Source organism: Acartia tonsa, chromosome 10 (assembly GCF_053477335.1).
Source record: "Acartia tonsa isolate MP-2025a chromosome 10, ASM5347733v1, whole genome shotgun sequence".
Classification (NCBI taxonomy): domain Eukaryota; kingdom Metazoa; phylum Arthropoda; class Copepoda; order Calanoida; family Acartiidae; genus Acartia; species Acartia tonsa.
The window spans coordinates 2,344,697-2,362,806 of record NC_137269.1 but is presented as its reverse complement, the minus strand read 5'-3'; the positions used below and the strand labels follow the sequence as shown (position 1 = coordinate 2,362,806).

At 35.7% G+C, this 18,110-nt stretch overlaps 1 protein-coding gene across 1 annotated transcript; it reads right to left on the bottom strand.

The window, feature by feature from the left end:
• Nucleotides 1-679: 679 nt before the first annotated feature.
• On the bottom strand, nt 680-16,234 carry LOC145330890 (uncharacterized). The gene is made up of 6 exons (XM_080175558.1): nt 15,905-16,234; nt 13,773-13,926; nt 13,081-13,236; nt 12,667-12,774; nt 10,969-11,181; nt 680-3,352 (listed from the first exon to the last, which is right to left on the bottom strand). The coding sequence occupies exon 6, from the start codon at nt 3,342-3,344 to the stop codon at nt 1,869-1,871; it is 1,476 nt and encodes a 491-aa protein (XP_080031684.1). The 5' UTR covers nt 3,345-3,352; nt 10,969-11,181; nt 12,667-12,774; nt 13,081-13,236; nt 13,773-13,926; nt 15,905-16,234; the 3' UTR covers nt 680-1,868.
• Nucleotides 16,235-18,110: the final 1,876 nt, after the last annotated feature.

The window sequence follows — 18,110 nt, the reverse complement described above, 5'->3', positions numbered from 1 at the left end:
CACGAGAAATGGGGGTGGGGAAGGAGAAGCCAGAAATATTAAAGTTGCTTTATTAAAAATGATTAAATAGAGCAAAAAAGAATATATAAAAAAAGGGGGAAGGGAAGGAGGTGGCTTGGGAGAAGATTTACATAAGCATTTTTAGGTAGGAAAAGTATATGAAAGGTAAAATATGAGTTAGAAGATTGAAGAACAAAAATCATAAGAAGGTTGGGTGAAAAAGTCTGAGTTAAATAAGGTTGAAAGCTGTTGACCAGTGAACGGAGAGTAGAATGTTCCATGTGGTGTAGAACCAGCCCAAGAGGATTGCTGGAAGAGAGACAGCCGCCAGGATGGCAATATGCGGGATCAGTTATAACCAAGATACATAGACACCTAGATTAAACAATTAGTACCCTTATACAAGGGCATTACATTCATAAAGAAGACGCAACTGTGTAGCACGTAATAATAAAGTGTTAGAAAGAGCGGCGACTTAAAGGTTAAAAAGCCGTATTATCAGCGAATCCAGGCGGGTTATGGAATAAAAATATATTTTAATGATTTGTTAAGAAATACAGATTAAGATAACTTGCGAGGCTAGCAATACAGATTAAGATAACTTGCGAGGCTAGCAATACTTATAATTAAATGAGAATAACAATATTAACATAAGGAAGTGGGGGGGGGGGATGGGAAAATAGGCCTAGAATAAAATAAATTGAAAGCTGGTGACCCGTGAACAGAATGTTACCATGGGGTGTAGAACCAGCCCTGAAAGATTGATAAAAGAAAGGTAGCCGCCAGGTTGGCAATATGCGGGATCAGAATTACGAAAAAAACATCTAGATTAAACAATTAGTACCCTTATGGGAGGGCATGGCATACATAAATAAGACACTACTATGAAGCACGAAGTAATAGTGCGTTAGAAAAGGCGGCGCCGCATATGTTAATTAAAAAAAACCATAATAACAGAAAAAACCAGACAGGTTTTGAGATAATAATTATTGTAATACAGACTAAGGTAACTTGTGAGGCTAGCAATACTTATATATAAAAAAGACTAACATGGAGTAAAAAAATAACAAAATATTTATTCATTGATAAGCAACAATTTGCATGAAATAATCAGTATATCTTAAATCACTGAAACATTTAGTGAACAAGGAATAAAGTAGTTAACACTAATAATTATTGACAAAGTTCAACGTCCTCAAGCTAGATTAAATTAAATTGACAATCCTGAGGTATTACGTTCCACTGTTATTTAATATTTTCATATTTTTATTTTTTTTTTTGGGGGGGGGGGGGGAACTCCCAGGTAGGAAACCAAGGACATCCGTTTGACTTTACTGTGACCCTCATCAATATTATAATTAACAGTAATAAAAATGAAATGTAAGGTATTAACTCACAAGTAATCAGAGAGTTTAATTGAGGATAAAAGATAACAAAAATAGCATGAACAGTGTAATCAATTTAATTTGATTCTATTACCATAACCCATTACTTAAGTTAGGCAGATGAAATTTAAATTCATGGTGGATAGTAATACAGTATAAAAACAACAAAGAAAGTATAAATATAGAAGTGTAGACGAAAGAGTGACACAGGTAATCCTGGTTGATACACAAACTTAGACAAATTTTTAGGCCCATAATAATCACACAGACAAATAGATAACTATAGACTTAAGAGCTTAATTTTGTTGTAATTCAATATTTATATGATGTACAATGCTTTTAATGAGCAATGTTCCAATTTTAAGATATTATGAAGGAGATTAACTTCTTAGGCAACATGTTAAGGCCATGATAGGAACATGTAAAAAAACAAGTAAAAACAACAGAATAACAAAAGGTAATCCTTATTTCACCTTGCTAGTTTTAGTTTTTAGCACCCTGGTCTAATTCAGCTATAAAGTTGTTCACCTCTATCTCCCAATCTGAAAGACTGCCGGAATCAGACGAGCCAGAAGTGGATTCATTGTCATGGATATGGACGGTGTTATCTGAATCATCAATCTTTGTAGCATTAGCTAAATCCGAAAAATTAGAGGCCATAGGGTAGCCATACTCTCGCATATCATAGAATCTTCTTGGAGTTGTAGCTGCTGTATCCTTTGTTTGATTGAAGAAGAGTGTGTTGGTGGCCCAGCCGTCAGGGTTTACACCGTTTGTTAAGCAAATTGACCTGTAAATGGACAGCCCAGATTTAAAGATCATCATGTCAGCCAAGTGCATAGTGTTCAAGAACCAATCTGGGCTGTCAATGTCATTATGGTGTACTCTCCATTCACGCTTGCAGTGGAATCCAGCAGCAATGAAGTGAGCATTATCACCAAAATCAGAAAGAAGGTCACCATAAGGAACATCAGCTCTTACAGTTTTAATACCCCTCATGTGTAGTCCGACAAGGCGAGGATTCTGACTGTTATGGCTACCGTAGAAAGGATCTTGACAGTTTAAATCTTGAAATTTTGAGTTCAGCTGCACAATCATCTTTGTCTTGTTCATGATGTTATTTCTGGCCATACGGTTTCCATAATCATCTTGTCCCAGACACGATAGCCGAGGAGGCATCGGACAGGTTATAAACCTCACAATGTGATCCGGGTTGAGAGCCTTGACAACCGAAACTAACTTGTCGACATCTTCAAAAATGGGATTCATATCGAGGTCAGTGCTGGAGTCGATGTCGTTGAGACCACACACAACATAAATTGTGAATGGAGTTTGAAAGCCTTGTAGTTCAACCATGAGGGCATGGCAAATGTGACGGATTCTCGCCCCCGGAATTTGAATGTTCCATGTATGTAGGTCGTCACCTTTCCACTGTTTGTCTGGGGAAAATCTGCGCCAGTTTCTTATAGTTGAGGAGCTGATAATAAGTTCATGCCTATTAGGCCAGAAAGCCAGGTGTGGGGTTAACTTGCATGTAGGGCAATGGAAAAGCCCATCCTCGGTAAGGACAGATTTTTTGTAGAGTTCCAGGGTAGACTCATGTTTATGTACAATTGTGGACATGTTCAGCGCTGGGAAGGGGCCAGGACTTGAATTGCAAATTGAACAACCCCGATTATCATTATACTTATATCTCAAATATTTTTCCCTGACAGTAAGCAGATTTTTTTCAGCCAGCGCATGGATAATAGTTAAATCTGGGGTCGCCACTAGGGAGTTGCAAATGTTATCCATATTAAGCAGCTCAGGATTTAGATAGGCCAGTGGTTTCGGTGGTCTGTGATTTTTGTAAAAGGCTGGATCAGGTGAAGGTAGTGTAGTTGGCACCAGGGGCGGCGGAGGGCACAGTTTCCTCTGTTCCAGCCATTCATTCAGAGTCGAAGCAGGGATGTTGTTCATCTTTTTGCCTGAACAGGACAAAAATTATGGAGAAATGAAGTTAATCAAGTAAAAGTAAGGTAATCCTAAGACTCTTAAGATCGCTTGCTAAAACAGCTAAAAAAAACATACAAACAAAAAAACCTAATTAAACGAACAAGCTCCATAAAGACAAATATACTTTCAGGAAAAACGAGGACATACGACAGCATAAATAGTTAAGAAGGTTGAGGTAGGTAAGCCGACTTATATTAGATCAGAAAAAAAAACTAAAATTATGCCATTGAGAAGGTGATCCATCTATATTTTTTTTAATGAATAGGCTACATATTTAGAGCTAAGTACAGGTAAAGATATTAAAACAAGATTTTTAGTTGCAAGTCAGTTATGGTAATCCAATTGTATTTTACAACCTTAGTTGCAGTTAAATAAGAATGACAGTTATCCCAGCAGTACTATTAGAAATAGAAAAAGAATAAATTGTAGCGCAAATTCCATAAATTAAGAACCTAAATAGCTAAATCCAAGATACGAGGTGACAGAAAATTACAACTAATGAGAAAAAAGGAGAAAGGAATCAGCCAAAGCATAGTAGATCAGATTAAGGCGTTTTTTAGAACCAAATTATTAATAAACTGCCAGTTCCTACTAATGTTTTGATTAAGGTAAGGTTCAAGATAGTTTCTAGAGAACAGTTTAAAAGTATCAATGCCAAGGGTAGAATTGTTACATCTACAATTCCAAATATGTTTCTTTAATAATAATAAGAAGAGGCCTCTTGGTTGAAGGTGCCCTCTAGTATTGAAGATGTATTCAGAACGAATTATAGGGCCCTTATTTTCTAACCAGGTATCAGAGAAACTGTTGTTAATAATGGAAAAGAAACGCTGTACCCTTTCGCATTCCCATAACGCATGTAGGTTATCCTCAACTAGGTTACAGTAGTTACAATTGGGACTGATAATAGAAATAACGTGATGGGAAGCAGAGTGGTTAGTGTGTAAGACTGCTCTGTTTATTTGGGATTGGAAAAGTAGCATCCAATTATCAAAATTAATCCGAGCAGTGTTATTATACACTTGACTCCAAAAACCAGCATCCAAATTAAGACCTAAACGATTACGCCATATATTTTCACGCTCAATTAGAGAACTATCCGACAGCCGGTTTGATTTTAAGAAAATAGCCCATTTACTACAACCCTTCTTAGACCAATGGGCCAGCCAAGCCACAGTAGGATAAGTCTGAAAAACAGAAGGTAATAGGAAGTTTGCAAGTCTGTGTTCAGAGCATATAACCTGGGTTGCATTAAAGACTATCTAGTTGTGTAATAGGGGCCCTTGGGAACATAGTTGCAAGACTAGGAATGTCTTTAGGGACTAAAAAGCCCCTAGCACCAATATTAACAAGATCACTAAAATTAATTATTGTGTTATGTGGCACCCTAATATGGAACTTGGTTATATGGCCATTGTTTACAAAATTAGTGTGACCCCAAGGCTGACTGTTCAGAAATCTAGGCAAATTAGACAGACCAATCATTTCAATAAGTTTGAGTGAGATGGAAAAAATTTCTTTCCAAAAGGAGAGCTTTACATGTTTAACAGCAAATTTAAAATCATCAGGTGACCAAAAACTAATGTCATCAATGTTAAGTCTATTACTGATAGAAAGAAGGTATGCTTTTAAAAGGAGGAACCACGGGGCATTTCGGTTTTTGCAATCAATAATTTTCCTAATCCAAGAAAACTTAAAACTTTGCCAGGACGATAAAATGTCAGGGAAGTTAAGGCCACCTCTCTTAATTGGAAGTTTGGCATCCTTCAAAGCCATTTTGGGTCGTTTATTTTTACCCCATATAAAACTGACTAGAGAAGATTCAAGGTTCTTTATTTCAGTAGCAGTAATGGAAGGGATAGTAGCAGCAACATTAGTCAATTTTGAAAGACCAAGGGATTTAACCACAACCAATCTGCCCATTGGGGAAATTAGTCTAAACTCCCATGCATCCAACTCATTCATTATGTCCTTAATTTTCAAGGAATAGTTTTCCTTGCGATTGTTGTTACAATTGTCAAATTGTATGCCTATCAGTTTGAAAGAGGTGACCCAGGTAATATTAAGTTCAGGACACAAACTATGGATTTCAGGGATAAAGGGACCACCAATGTAAGTACAGCAAGTTTTATTAAGGTTAATCTCAAGTCCAGAAATTTTAAAAAAAGCTTGTAATACAGATATTGATTGTCGAAGAGAATTGGCACAATAATTAAGGTATACATTTATGTCATCTGCATATGACAGGCTAGGAATACTAACACCGAGAATAGAGAAAGGAAGGATATTTTGATCGTTGCGGATTCTAATGTTAAGAATTTCCACACACAGAATAAAGAGCAGGGGAGACAAAGGATCACCCTGCCTACAGCCCCGAGCCACCCTAAATTGCTCAGAGATATGACCTCCATTAACCGTAACAGCATAAAAATCTTTAAGAATTGAATTTACCATGAAAATAAACTTATCCCCAAAGTTAAAAAACCTGAGGGTCTTCTCAATATACTTGAACACCCCTGTCCTGGATAAAATGTTTATTTAAAAAAACATGCGCGTTCAGTTTTTTTCATTTCCTGATAAATTTTTGTCCCCCGATTCCAAAAATATCTTTCCCGAAATCCTAGCTGTTCTATAAGATCTCCAAAACTGCAAATTACTTTTGTCACTGATTTTTCAATAATTTTTTACATAACTAATACAAAATTTTGTTCAAAACATGTTTTAGTGAACAGTAAAAAGTGTCTAACACACCTTAGAATATACATTACTTGAATGCCAACAAGACCTAACAGAATCAATAAAAATATACCTGCCCTTTTGACAGTTATTAACTGTTAAACAGAGCCAATTTGAGTTTTAACTAGAAAAGACATTGAAGGAGCAGTTTTTCAGACTTGACTAAGAAAAACAAAGTTGTAGAACTCACCAAGCCTAACAATAGTTGTAAGATGAACTGTTGCAGCAGTGGCAGATATTATCTGCGTCTAAAATATATATAACAGCGCATAGCAACGTTGTGCCCATTCTAAGACAAGAAGGACTCATATTAGGGGGACCTGAACATCAGACACTAAAATAAAACCAATGAAAACCTAACAGAATTTAAGCCAAAAATTTGAACCTGCCAATGACGGTTTGTTCCATAGTGGTGGTTAGCTCACTACGCTGTGGTTGGGAGAAACTGAGTTCCCCGCATAGACTTTGCACTTGGTTGACAAATGCTGTCGGAATTTGTCAGATTATAATCACACAACCATCCCTGAGATGCCCTAAGGTTGTAAGGAGGGAGATTTGTAGGAAGTTCTACATATCAAGCAGCTTTAATATTGCTTTTCCTCGTCCATGCTCCTCATATGAGAGTGCCATTAATTAGTGTGGCTTGATATGGAACACCTGCCAAAACTCTAGGCCAGGGTTAAGTAATAATTAAGTAGCTTCCATGAGAATTGCGGGTCATCTTGTAATGTAGCATAGAATACAATCAGGTGTGCGCAAAGCAGTGTTCTGGAGCCGGAGCCGGGAGCAGCAACATTTTGGGTGGAGCCGGAGCCAGATCCGGAGCCGTATTTTTCGTTAAAAACGGCTCCGGCTCCGGACTAGCTAAAAATGATTTTTTAAAGTAATATTATAATTTGGCAACGGTCTATTTCCATATAATAAACTGAAAAACTATTGTTACTTAACAAATAGACACACATCCTTCTACTTTTATATAGCTTTAATCAAATTAAAGCAAAATATTTTATATTATTTATTTTATTTTATCAAATTCAATAATGAAAAAAAATTGATATATTAATTTTAAGGTAGGAGCTGGAGCTGGAGCCAGAGCCGTATTTCCAAATACGGCTCCGCGGAGCCAGAGCCGCATCAAAATTATACAGCTCCGGCACCCTGGCGCAAAGCTTACCAATCTAAGATTGGCCTAAGGATTCTCACTTCCAGTCTCCATGTGCATCTGAGTCCTAACTTCAACAACAACTATTATCAACCATCAAATGTCAGAACTTTCAGTTTTTCCCAAAGCAACTTAAGTAACTGTTTTTTTGTGCTTTAACAATAAATACAAAGTTATAGAACTTGCAAGGCCCAACATTGACATTATTTGCATCTTCCTAGAACACACTTTTCTGGATATTTTGAGGGAAACTGAAAATTGTGAAGTCTTTCCTGTCTAAAATTGGAGAGCATCATTGAAATGTTTGGTTTTATTTACTTTCCACTCAGATAATCTCTACTACCATGATGGATGGTCAGGTTGATGGCCAGTCAAAAGGTATTGTTTTGATTTCATCACTTAATGTTTTTTGATTGGTAAAATTTTTGTTTCTTGATGTATATGTTGTTCTGGGGCCATCTTAAGGTTAACAGTAATGAGTTTGAGAGTTTCTGTGATCTTTGTTACTTTTTCCAGCTGTTCTCTGAGATGACAGGACTACATTTGTGTCTATTTGTCCAAGTTTCAATGATGCTCTCCATTGTTTTTAGGATGCAATAATATTGGTGTGGTCTGAACAAACTAACAAACCAATGAGGACAGAATTAGATAAAAATTTGAACACACCAATCACTGTTTTGACTGTTATTCACATTAAACTCACAATTTTCAGTTTTTCTCAGAAAAGTGTGTCCTAGATGGATGCCAATAATGTCTATTATTATTAGGCCTAGTAAATTCTACAACTTTGTATTTATTGGAAAAGCACAACAACATGAGTCCTTCCCATCTAAAAAAGGGCACAACATTGCTATGCGCTGCTTTATATATTTTAGACGCATATAATCTCTGCCACTGCTGCAACAGTTCATCTTACAACTATTGTTAGGCTTGGTGAGTTCTACAACTTTGTTTTTCTTAGTCAAGTCTGAAAAACTGCTCCTTCAATGTCTTTTCTAGTTAAAACTCAAATTGGCTCTGTTTAACAGTTAATAACTGTCAAAAGGGCAGGTATATTTTTATTGATTCTGTTAGGTCTTGTTGGCATTCAAGTAATGTATATTCTAAGGTGTGTTAGACACTTCTTACTGTTCACTAAAACATGTTTTGAACAAAATTTTGTATTAGTTATGTAAAAAATTATTGAAAATTCAGTGACAAAAGTAATTTGCAGTTTTGGAGATCTTATAGAACAGCTAGGATTTCTGGAAAGATATTTTTGGAATCGGGGGACAAAAATTTATCAGGAAATGAAAAAAACTGAACGCGCATGTTTTTTTAAATAAACATTTTATCCAGGACAGGGGTGTGAATGAAATGGTGTCAAACGCTTTCTTGAAGTCAATCTGCAATATAATACCCGGCTTGGAAAATTTGTTGGCTAAATCAATGACATCATAGTTACACCTTAGGTTTTCATTTATGCTGCGACCAGGAATAAATCCGGTCTGTGATGGATCAATAAGGAAATCAACTGCTGTAATAATTCTATTGGTTAGAATAGAGCTAATTAGCTTATAGAAGACACAAAGCAATGTAAGGGGACGCCAATTTGCAAGGTCATCCTTATTCTTATCCCCTTTAGGTAGAAGGCTAACAATACCTACCCGATGTAACCTAGATATATTTCCAGTTGATTCAAAATGTTTAATTGCGAAAAAAACTATCGGCCGTAGCTCAGGCCAAAATTTCTCATAAAATCTATAAGAAATACCCGAAATACCAGGGGCGCCATCCTTTTTAGCTTTCAAAAGGGCAAGATCAAGCTCAGAAATATCAATTGGACGGTCAAGATTGCATCTAATATCAGGCGGAAGTTTGGTTATAAGATCTGGATTACCACCCCCCTTGTCCCTTAGAAAATCCTCAATGGTAACGTTATTTAAAAGGTCATCCTTATTTTCATACAGATTCTTGTAAAAATTGTGAATAGCATCACCAATATCTTTAGGGTGGGTTAAATATGATGTGCTATTATTTACAACTTTCTTAATTTTATTGATACTCTGCCTACATTTATTAGTTTTTTGCAAACCCAAAAAGGAACTGGTCATTTTTTCCCCTTGCTCTACCCACATTTTTTTCCTACCTTTAAAGAAATTATTAACAGATGAATCAATGATACTATTATATCTCAAGTTAAGTTCTTGGTACTCTGATGTATCAAACTTGCCTTCATTATCTAAGGATTTAAGTTTTTTAATTAGATTAGGGAGTTCCTGGTTAACATTTTTTCTTAAATTTGCCTCAAATGAAGCCGATTCGTTTCGCAGAGTATTAATGACAGTTTCAATAAGTGCATCCCCTGGAATATTTATTCCGTAGGTATTAATTAGGTAGTCCGTATCCCTACCAAGAAGCTCTTCAATCAATTCGCGAGGAGCTTCTTGTTCAACATTGCTAAGGCCAGGATAGTTTATGTGTCTAAGTAAGGTAAATTTTATTTCCCTTGAGATAGTGGAACAAAAATTTGGAATTTTAAGGAGTTTATCATTTGCCCTCCAAATACCCTTACCATTCTTAAAATTGTTTAAGTTAACTGAAATAGAAATTGCTTTATGGTCACTGATATATCTATTGTGTACATCAGCGCTAGTTACATTAAGGTTTAAGGATTCAGAGACAAAAATGAAATCTAGTCTGGCTCTAGGGGCACGAGTATGTCTGTAAGATTGATTACTGCTATTAAATGATTCATTTGACAAGAGACCAGAAGAATTAATTATATCATTATTTAGCGGATTAGTACCCCTTTTCCATGTCCAAATAGGGACATTTCCTAAAATTGACCTAATTGGATCATAAAAATTAAATTCACTAAGAAGTTCATTGAGCCTGGTCCTGGATCTGTCGTTACCCCTGGACCTATAGTTAAAATTTTCATTTTCCCAACTCAGGGTGGTATTAAAAACGCCCCCTATACAAACTTTCTCCACCCCCCAAGAGTTGGATATATCAAAAGCATTATCGTAAAAAAATGGTGAATCTCGATTAGGGGCATAGAGACCAGTGATAATAATGATGTCATCATTAATTTTAGTTTTCAAGGAAAGAATGTTTCCCTCGTTATCCTTGGCTGAATCAAGAATGACATAGTTAATGGAGCGTTTAAACAAAATTGAGACACCCCTACGGGGCTCATTTATTAAGGATGAGTAAATATTGAAGTTGAAATCATTCCTAATTCTCCTTTCTAAGCAAGGATTTAATCTGGTGTCTACTAATATTAAGATGTCAGCTTTAAGATCAATCAGATTTTTAATAATCGATCTTCGACGATCAATGTCATTGAGACCATTTGTATTGAGTGAAAATATTCTAAGTTCACTCATTTAATTATGAATATTAAAATATGGATCAATAGCATTGAAAAGGACACAGTAAGAGACAAAAAAAGACACAGTAAGAATCATAAAAAAAACCTTAGTAGTCCAGGAGAGAATAATAAAAAAAATAACCAGTAGTCCGGAGTATAAAGATTAAATCAATCTATAAAGGAAGAGAGGGAAACAGATAAAGTAAAAAAATTATCTTTTTGGTGAGAGATGGCAATAATAGTGCGTGTAGTAAGCTGGGGGAAAATAAGTTTGTGAAAGAAATGGATAGTTGTGGGGAAAGACATAGTTAAGTATAGAGTGTAGTTAGAGGTACCTGAGTTAGTTAACTAGGATGGCTTGACACTACTGAAGGTAATCCTATAGTTAGTGGCTACTGAACAATTGCAGCAGATGTATGTAGGTACAGTGGTATGCTTGAAGGACAGCCGGGTATAACACAATCTTGTATCAAAAGGAATGGAACAGCGGCGGCAAGCAAACTGTTGTGGTTGTGAGCCCAAGTACTACCTCGCCAGTCTTGAGTCAACTGAAAAATGTACAGTAAGTAAGTAAAATTAGTACTGAATATTAGGACAAGGGTGGGGAAGGGTGGGGAGGGGATACGGAGCCATATATGGTTGGAGCAGGGATGGGAACATAAGAAGATGGTTAAATAAATAAAAAGAATAGTCACGTAACATCTCCCCCCCCCCCCCCACCGCCATAGAAGGGCGAGGTAGGGATGCAGTCTTTTGGCCACAATGAAAACAATTTTTAGTAGGATAAAACCAAAAGGCAACTGATTATGAAACCACCCTTACCTATTAAAATTGTGTTTTAATTTATAAACAGAAAATTAGGCTTATCTTACTTAAACAAAAATCATGTTGAAAAAAAACTAAAAATTGGACAATTTTAATGGGTTAACAGTCTAGGGTAAGATTAGAACTTTATGAAATAAGATAAACCTAACCTAGGATTGTATTAACATACAAAATTTGTGATAAGAAAAGAAAACCCCCAATGAATGGAAATATAATGTAATAATAACTTAATATAAGATAATATAGGATTGGTCTTTACGAATATAAGATGAGAATTAGCGAGGATGGGATCAAAAAAGTCGCAGTATGTTAAAGCTTCACGGTATGACGGACAAAACGAATTATAGAGCACAAGTTGTAACGTTGTAGGCTAGTTGTAAATAGACTGAGTGGAATGTAAGAAATTCAATATTATTAATTTAAGGAAAGTATTCAAAGTTCAAGGGAAAAAATGTAAACAAGGATGGCAGCATCCATAAGTGGCGAAAAACTAGCAATCTAACTTTTTGTCCCCAGCCAAAATTGAAATGAGAGAAATAACAGATTAAAGTTAATTTGATGTGTATAGTAAAAATAATTTAAACCAAAAATATCCAAGATATGGATTCAAATATAAAATATAAAAATATAAATATAACCTAAAACCGGCCAAAAAGCTTAAGGAAAAAAAACCTACCCCTTCAGTTATAACATTAGATGGGTAACATAATGATGGATTTTCTGACTAAAATTCCAACAAACTTGTCATTATAAGAACTAGGCAAAACCATTTAACCTACAGTGTTTCAGTCGGACTGACAATTAACCTGGAATGTAGAGCCGCTACGCAATTATAAAGACGCTGGGCTAAATGGGATAAAACATTAAAGAAGAAACGTATAGTATTAAAAAAATATGATTAGCGAATACTATTTAGATAAATATTAGTTTGGTATGTATGCTATGGATTGAGGGATAGGGGTTGAGGGGGGGGGGGGGTCATTAGTTTCTTGAGGGGTTTGTAAAGGGATAGTTGCATGAAGTGCACCCCAGTTCACTAAATTCAAGCAAGTAGCATTTCGTGCAACTACCCCCCACGTTGGAAAAAAAAATTGCAATCCCCCCAAAAAAAATTATAGGAATACAATACCTAAAGAAGGTCTAAAACAAGGATACATCCATTAAAACTTTAAGACCAACTTACAGATAAGAAGCAAACCAGTTATTACCTAAGAAGGACATGAAAGCAGGGTTATCCCTTTATCATGAACGCAACACAGCCGCTCCATCAGCGAGAATAAGAATTAAAATTGGCACTGTCAATATTACAGGTTACCCTAAACAAATCAAGAAGAATAATTAAAATTGATTTAAATTCCTATTTCATAAGGTTATCTAATATATATATATCACGTTTGAGCTTAAGATAACAAAGAAAATAAATAGACATTGGACCAAACCATCTTAATCCTAAAAGTAAGTATCGCCTGGCACCCATGATAATTGTAAGCAACTTAGTATTAAAATACAAGCCTAGGACGGATTGGAGCTATTTATCAGAAAAGAGAAACATGTGAAAACAAGGACGTGACTGTTTGCATAATTTAAATTGTCCATCCCAATTAATAACAAAAAAAACTTACATAGGAGAGAGAATTATATTGATGATCGGTTAACCATATAAGGCAGGGAAGCAAAAATAAAACAGGGTAATCCCCGTATTTTAATCTAGCATAACACAGCTACACCGCCAGCAGGAGGGATTATTAGTACCGGCTATGGCTATACTACAGGATGCCCTAAACAAAATAAAAAAAAGTTCATTATTATTTGAAACTCTCTACAGCTAAAGCAGAAAGACCCAATTATCCACTGAATTAATACAATACTAATATATGATAAAAAAAGACCGTAGACACCAACGAAGGGTTATCCCTTTATTTAAATAATGGCCACCATTAAACCAGCGGGGAACAAGTTAACATAAGTATTGACTGTAATAATACAGGTTACCTTAACAAGAATAAGTAGCATGCAATAAAAAAAGGACATATTAGGAGGGAAAAATTGCTAAGAATTAAATTTGTATAGTGGGTAAATTCTGAAAAGATAGACAGACAAAAGATAGGCCGTTTGAAGGATGCAACAATACACTGTAAAAAAAGGTAGACAATAGGCAATTAATAGGTAATTAATCCAACCAATGAAGGAGTCTTTAAATACAAGCCTTTGATGGGTTAACACTAATTTATCAAAATAAGTGAATACAAAGACGAGACTGTTTGATTAATTTAAATTAAAATAAATGGCCATCCCAAATAATAAAAAAACTTACGGAAGTGGGGGAATTACATTGAAGAGCGGCTAAACATATAGAGCAGAAAAACAGAAAAAACAGGGTAATCCCTGTATTCTAAGCTAGCATAGCACAGCCACCCCGCCAGCAAGAGGGATTGTTAGAACCGGCTATGGTTATACTGCAGGAAGCCCTAAACAAAATAAGATAAATTCATTATTAATTGTTATTCTTTACAGCTAAAAGACACAATTACCCACCGAACTAATTCATTACTTATATATAATAAAAAAGACAGTAGACACCAACGAAGGGTTATCCCTTTATTTTAAATGTTGGCCACCGTTAAACTAGCGGGGAAAAGTTAACCCAAGTACTGACTGTGATACAGGTCTCCTTAGCAAGAATAAGTAGTATGCAATAATAAAGACCTTATTAGGGGGGGGAAAAATTTGCTAAGAATTAGAGTAGTGGGTAAGTTCTGAAAAGATTTCACAATTGATTTAAGACAGACCAAAAATAGACTGTTAGACTGTTAGGGGAATGCAACACTACACTGTAAAAAGGTTAGACAATAAGCAATTAATCCAACCAATGAAGGAGTCGAACTGACTCACCCCCAATGACTTTGCTTTGTAGGTCAGTTCTTACTGCATTAAGATCGAAACTATTATTTAAGGTAATGCAAAAAAGACCCCTATCTTTAGTAACATATTTAATCGCATCTTTGTAATCTTTGGAGCAAGCCCCTACAAGAAGCTCTCTTGCTTTCTCTGTAGACATTGAGTAATCCTTAGCTCTCCAAAAAAGGGAAGAGTTCATAATATCGCAATGGTTAGCAGATGGAAGGTTAAGAAACTTGTCATTATTAGCATTGTCCTTAGAGAAACTTACTTCAGCTTTAGTCGCCTTATCTCTTAGGCTAGATTTGGAAACAGGGGAGGGTTTGAAAGTAAAGATAATAAAATCAGCATTTTTATCCAAATTGCTGGAAGGCTCACTACCGGTAGCTAAAAGATTCATGTTGCCATCTTTAAAATGAATAACAGTGTTAATGCCTAAAGCAGATTTAAGCATTTTACTACGAGTTTTGTATTTTAGATAGTAGTCCCTCATTTCTAATGGGATATCCCTTTCGATCCTTACCCCCCTTTCAATTAGTGAGTGATCTAGAGCTCTAAGAAATTCTTGCCTAGATTTGACATCATCAAACGAGACTAGGTGATCCTGTTTTTTCCCAATCCTCCCAAAACCCAGGCTATCAACTAAATTCCTCATTTTGTCATTTTTAACCACCCTTTTTAGAAAATCCTTTAAATCTAAAGAGGACAAATTATGTTTCCCAAAGATAATAAGTCTTTTGTTGGAGATGGCAATATCCTTTCTGAGACAATCATAAAACATCTCAGTGCGGTATTGAGTAAGCTTATCTATATCATCCTTAATTGCTTTTAGCCCAAAGTCTTCCCCAATGTTATCTACGACAGCTTGTGTCACTGACTCTTTCAAGATTTCAGCAACTTTTTGTACATCAAGCTGAGCTTTACTTTTAAGAATAGCTACATCAGATGCTAGGGAATTGAAGTCAGACCTTAGAAGCTGCACTTCATGTATTTGGCGACGAAGTTCTTCGTATTTTTGATCGACATGCCTGATAATACGGTCAGCCTCAGAGACATGACCATGGGGGAGGGGGTGTTGATTGAGATTAAGGGGCAGGCTGTAATTGTTACCGTTTGTAGGGTGACTAATAAAACTGTTATTCATATTACTAGGGTCTACATTATGTTGAAAAAATCCGGGAGGGGGTCCGTTTTGTATACCAGGGTGAGAATAGTTGAGATCGAACCCAGGATCATTCTGACTGACATTTTGGGGACTAATAGGGGTGTTTAGACCAAGAGGGTGGGCAATATGCAGAGTTTGGGAGACCGGCAAGGACGCTGTAGGAAGTTGTTGCCCAAGAGGTTGCGGTACCATGGGGTTGTTATGATTGATATTGCTAAACATAGCAATATTTTGCTTAACACAACCAGGGGGAATGTTCTCTAAGATTGAAGCCCTAGTATTGTTTGATCTTTTAACTAACGGAGTACTAGAAAGATTTGGAACAAAATGTCTGTTCTTCCTTGCCCCAATTAATTCTATCATAGGATAAATAAGTAACTTACCTTTTCCTTATCTAGGGTCGATAAGTACCTCACTCATTCAGTCCCAACTATAAAGTAAGATATTTGGCTAGGAGATATTTAGGATTTTATTCTGAAAAAGAAGATAAAGATTGTCTTGGAGATTTGCTCATTAAAATGATATCAACTTTACACAATAGGTTTGGGTTGACCAACCATTTGTTAAGCCAGACATTTAATGTTTGATGAAAAAATAAAAAGCACTTACTAGTACAAAAATGGAAATTCCAAGATTGTAATAATCATTCTAGTTGGCTAACTTATGCAATGCTAACCTGGATAAAATTAAACCCACATCCAGATGTACTCAAAAGATTAAATTTACCTAACCAGAGTGGGCGCCAAATTAAATAAATGTTTTGATTATAACTTAAGTATTCAGGCTGGACACATTGCAATTATTATATAAATAAGGATGACAACATCCATAAATTGAGAAGCACAGAAAATTAAAGTTAAGTTAAAGTAAATTAAATAAATTGGAAAAAATATTTTGAAACTGTTAGAGTAAAGATTTTCAAAAATTGGACCAAAAGTACAAAAGATATGGGGAAATATATAAAAAAAAATCCAAAACCTTCAAAAAAAATCACGCTTCCCCAAATTTTATTGATTACGGACGGACAGACAGCAGAACGGGCCTTGTGGATTATAGAGAAGCTTCGCCACTAAAAAACGGAGGTCAAAGCTTCTAGAAAATGAGGGGGAGGTAACCTTTAAGCAAAAGAGAAAGGGTGGTCCCAAATCTAAGAGCAGTTGTAAAAGTATAGAAAAGGTATATTATAGTTAAAGGAGGAGTATATGAGATAGCTAAAATAAAAACTCGCTAATAACTTAATGGTTGGATTATGAAACTAATAGAGAGGTCATAACATAACACACAGACTATTCACAACATAGGAATTATTGAAAAGACTGAGAGGGACAGGGGGTAAGCAACAAGGGGCGGGTTAAGGTATCGGGTAGAGGGAATATGAAGCTGGGGTGTGAATAATAGGGACTTGAGGGAGAGGATAAGAGCATAGGGACAGTATAGGGGACAGAGGACGGAGGGGGGAAAGGGTTGGAAGGGCGAAAGGGGCAGGGGATGGAAGGACGAGGGAGGGAGTGATTATGAGAGTGAAATGAGATTTTTGCACAAATATCACGAAAAACTATGACAAAAGGACATTTATACCATATTTACATACTGGTTCTAGTAAAAAGCGCGACTTGAGGATAAAGTGGCATAACTCCATACACCACAAAATCCGTGTTTAAATTGCAATTTGTAGACTCGATGGCAAAAAAAAACGTAAGTAAATTAAATAAACTATCATATAAAATTCCGAATAGTTTTTTTTTTAAAATTATACTCCACAAAATAAAATATCGTAAAAAAATGCAAATTGAATGAGCTATCATATAAAATTCCGAATAGTTTCTTTAAAAAGTATACTCCACAAAATAAAATAACGTAAAAAAATGCAAATTGAATAAGCTATCATATAAAATTCCGACTAGTTTTTTTAAAAATTATATTCCTTGAAAAAAAATGTAAATTGAGTAAACTATCTTTTAAAAAATTCTGAATAGCTTCTTAAAAAATTATATTCCTCGATATACCGTAACCCTACTCATTTGAATTTAGAAATTTAGTAGAATACTTTAACAATAATCTTTAAAGATGAAAATAGTCATCAAGTTTCAGAAATTTACTAGTCATTTTTTATAATATTACCCCGATGTAGTATAAGACGTTTAATTCAGAGATCAGCAGGGTGCCAAATATCCCCAATGTCAGTCTATTAAAGGGAATATCATTGCATTTTATTATAAACATAGTGTTCTCAAATTTCTATTTACTTTCTTTATGCTAAAATTTTATAATAGTAATGTAAGTTTCCTCCCCAGACAAAAATTCACCCCTTCCCTTTTGCTTGCACCTAATTTTTACCCTTGCAATTCCCCCCCCCCCCCCCCTACCTTATTTTTCCTTTTCTTTTTCTTCTCCCTACTAATCTCCCTTCATAAATCATCCCTTTTTCTCAGGAAAATGTTCCCCCCTCCTTTATCCTGATTAGCTGCATTGGTGACACCCCCGCCCCCCTGCCCCCCCCCCCCCCCAATGTCATGAACGCCTCCTAAAAGCTTACCTACCCCTGACCAATCTATGCACGCTTCTGTTTGTCATCTTGCCTTTGGTTCC

Bases quoted from the DNA above. Each gene is read 5' to 3' on its own strand.
- LOC145330890 (XM_080175558.1), bottom strand. From the start codon at position 3,344: ATGAACAACATCCCTGCTTCGACTCTGAATGAATGGCTGGAACAGAGG.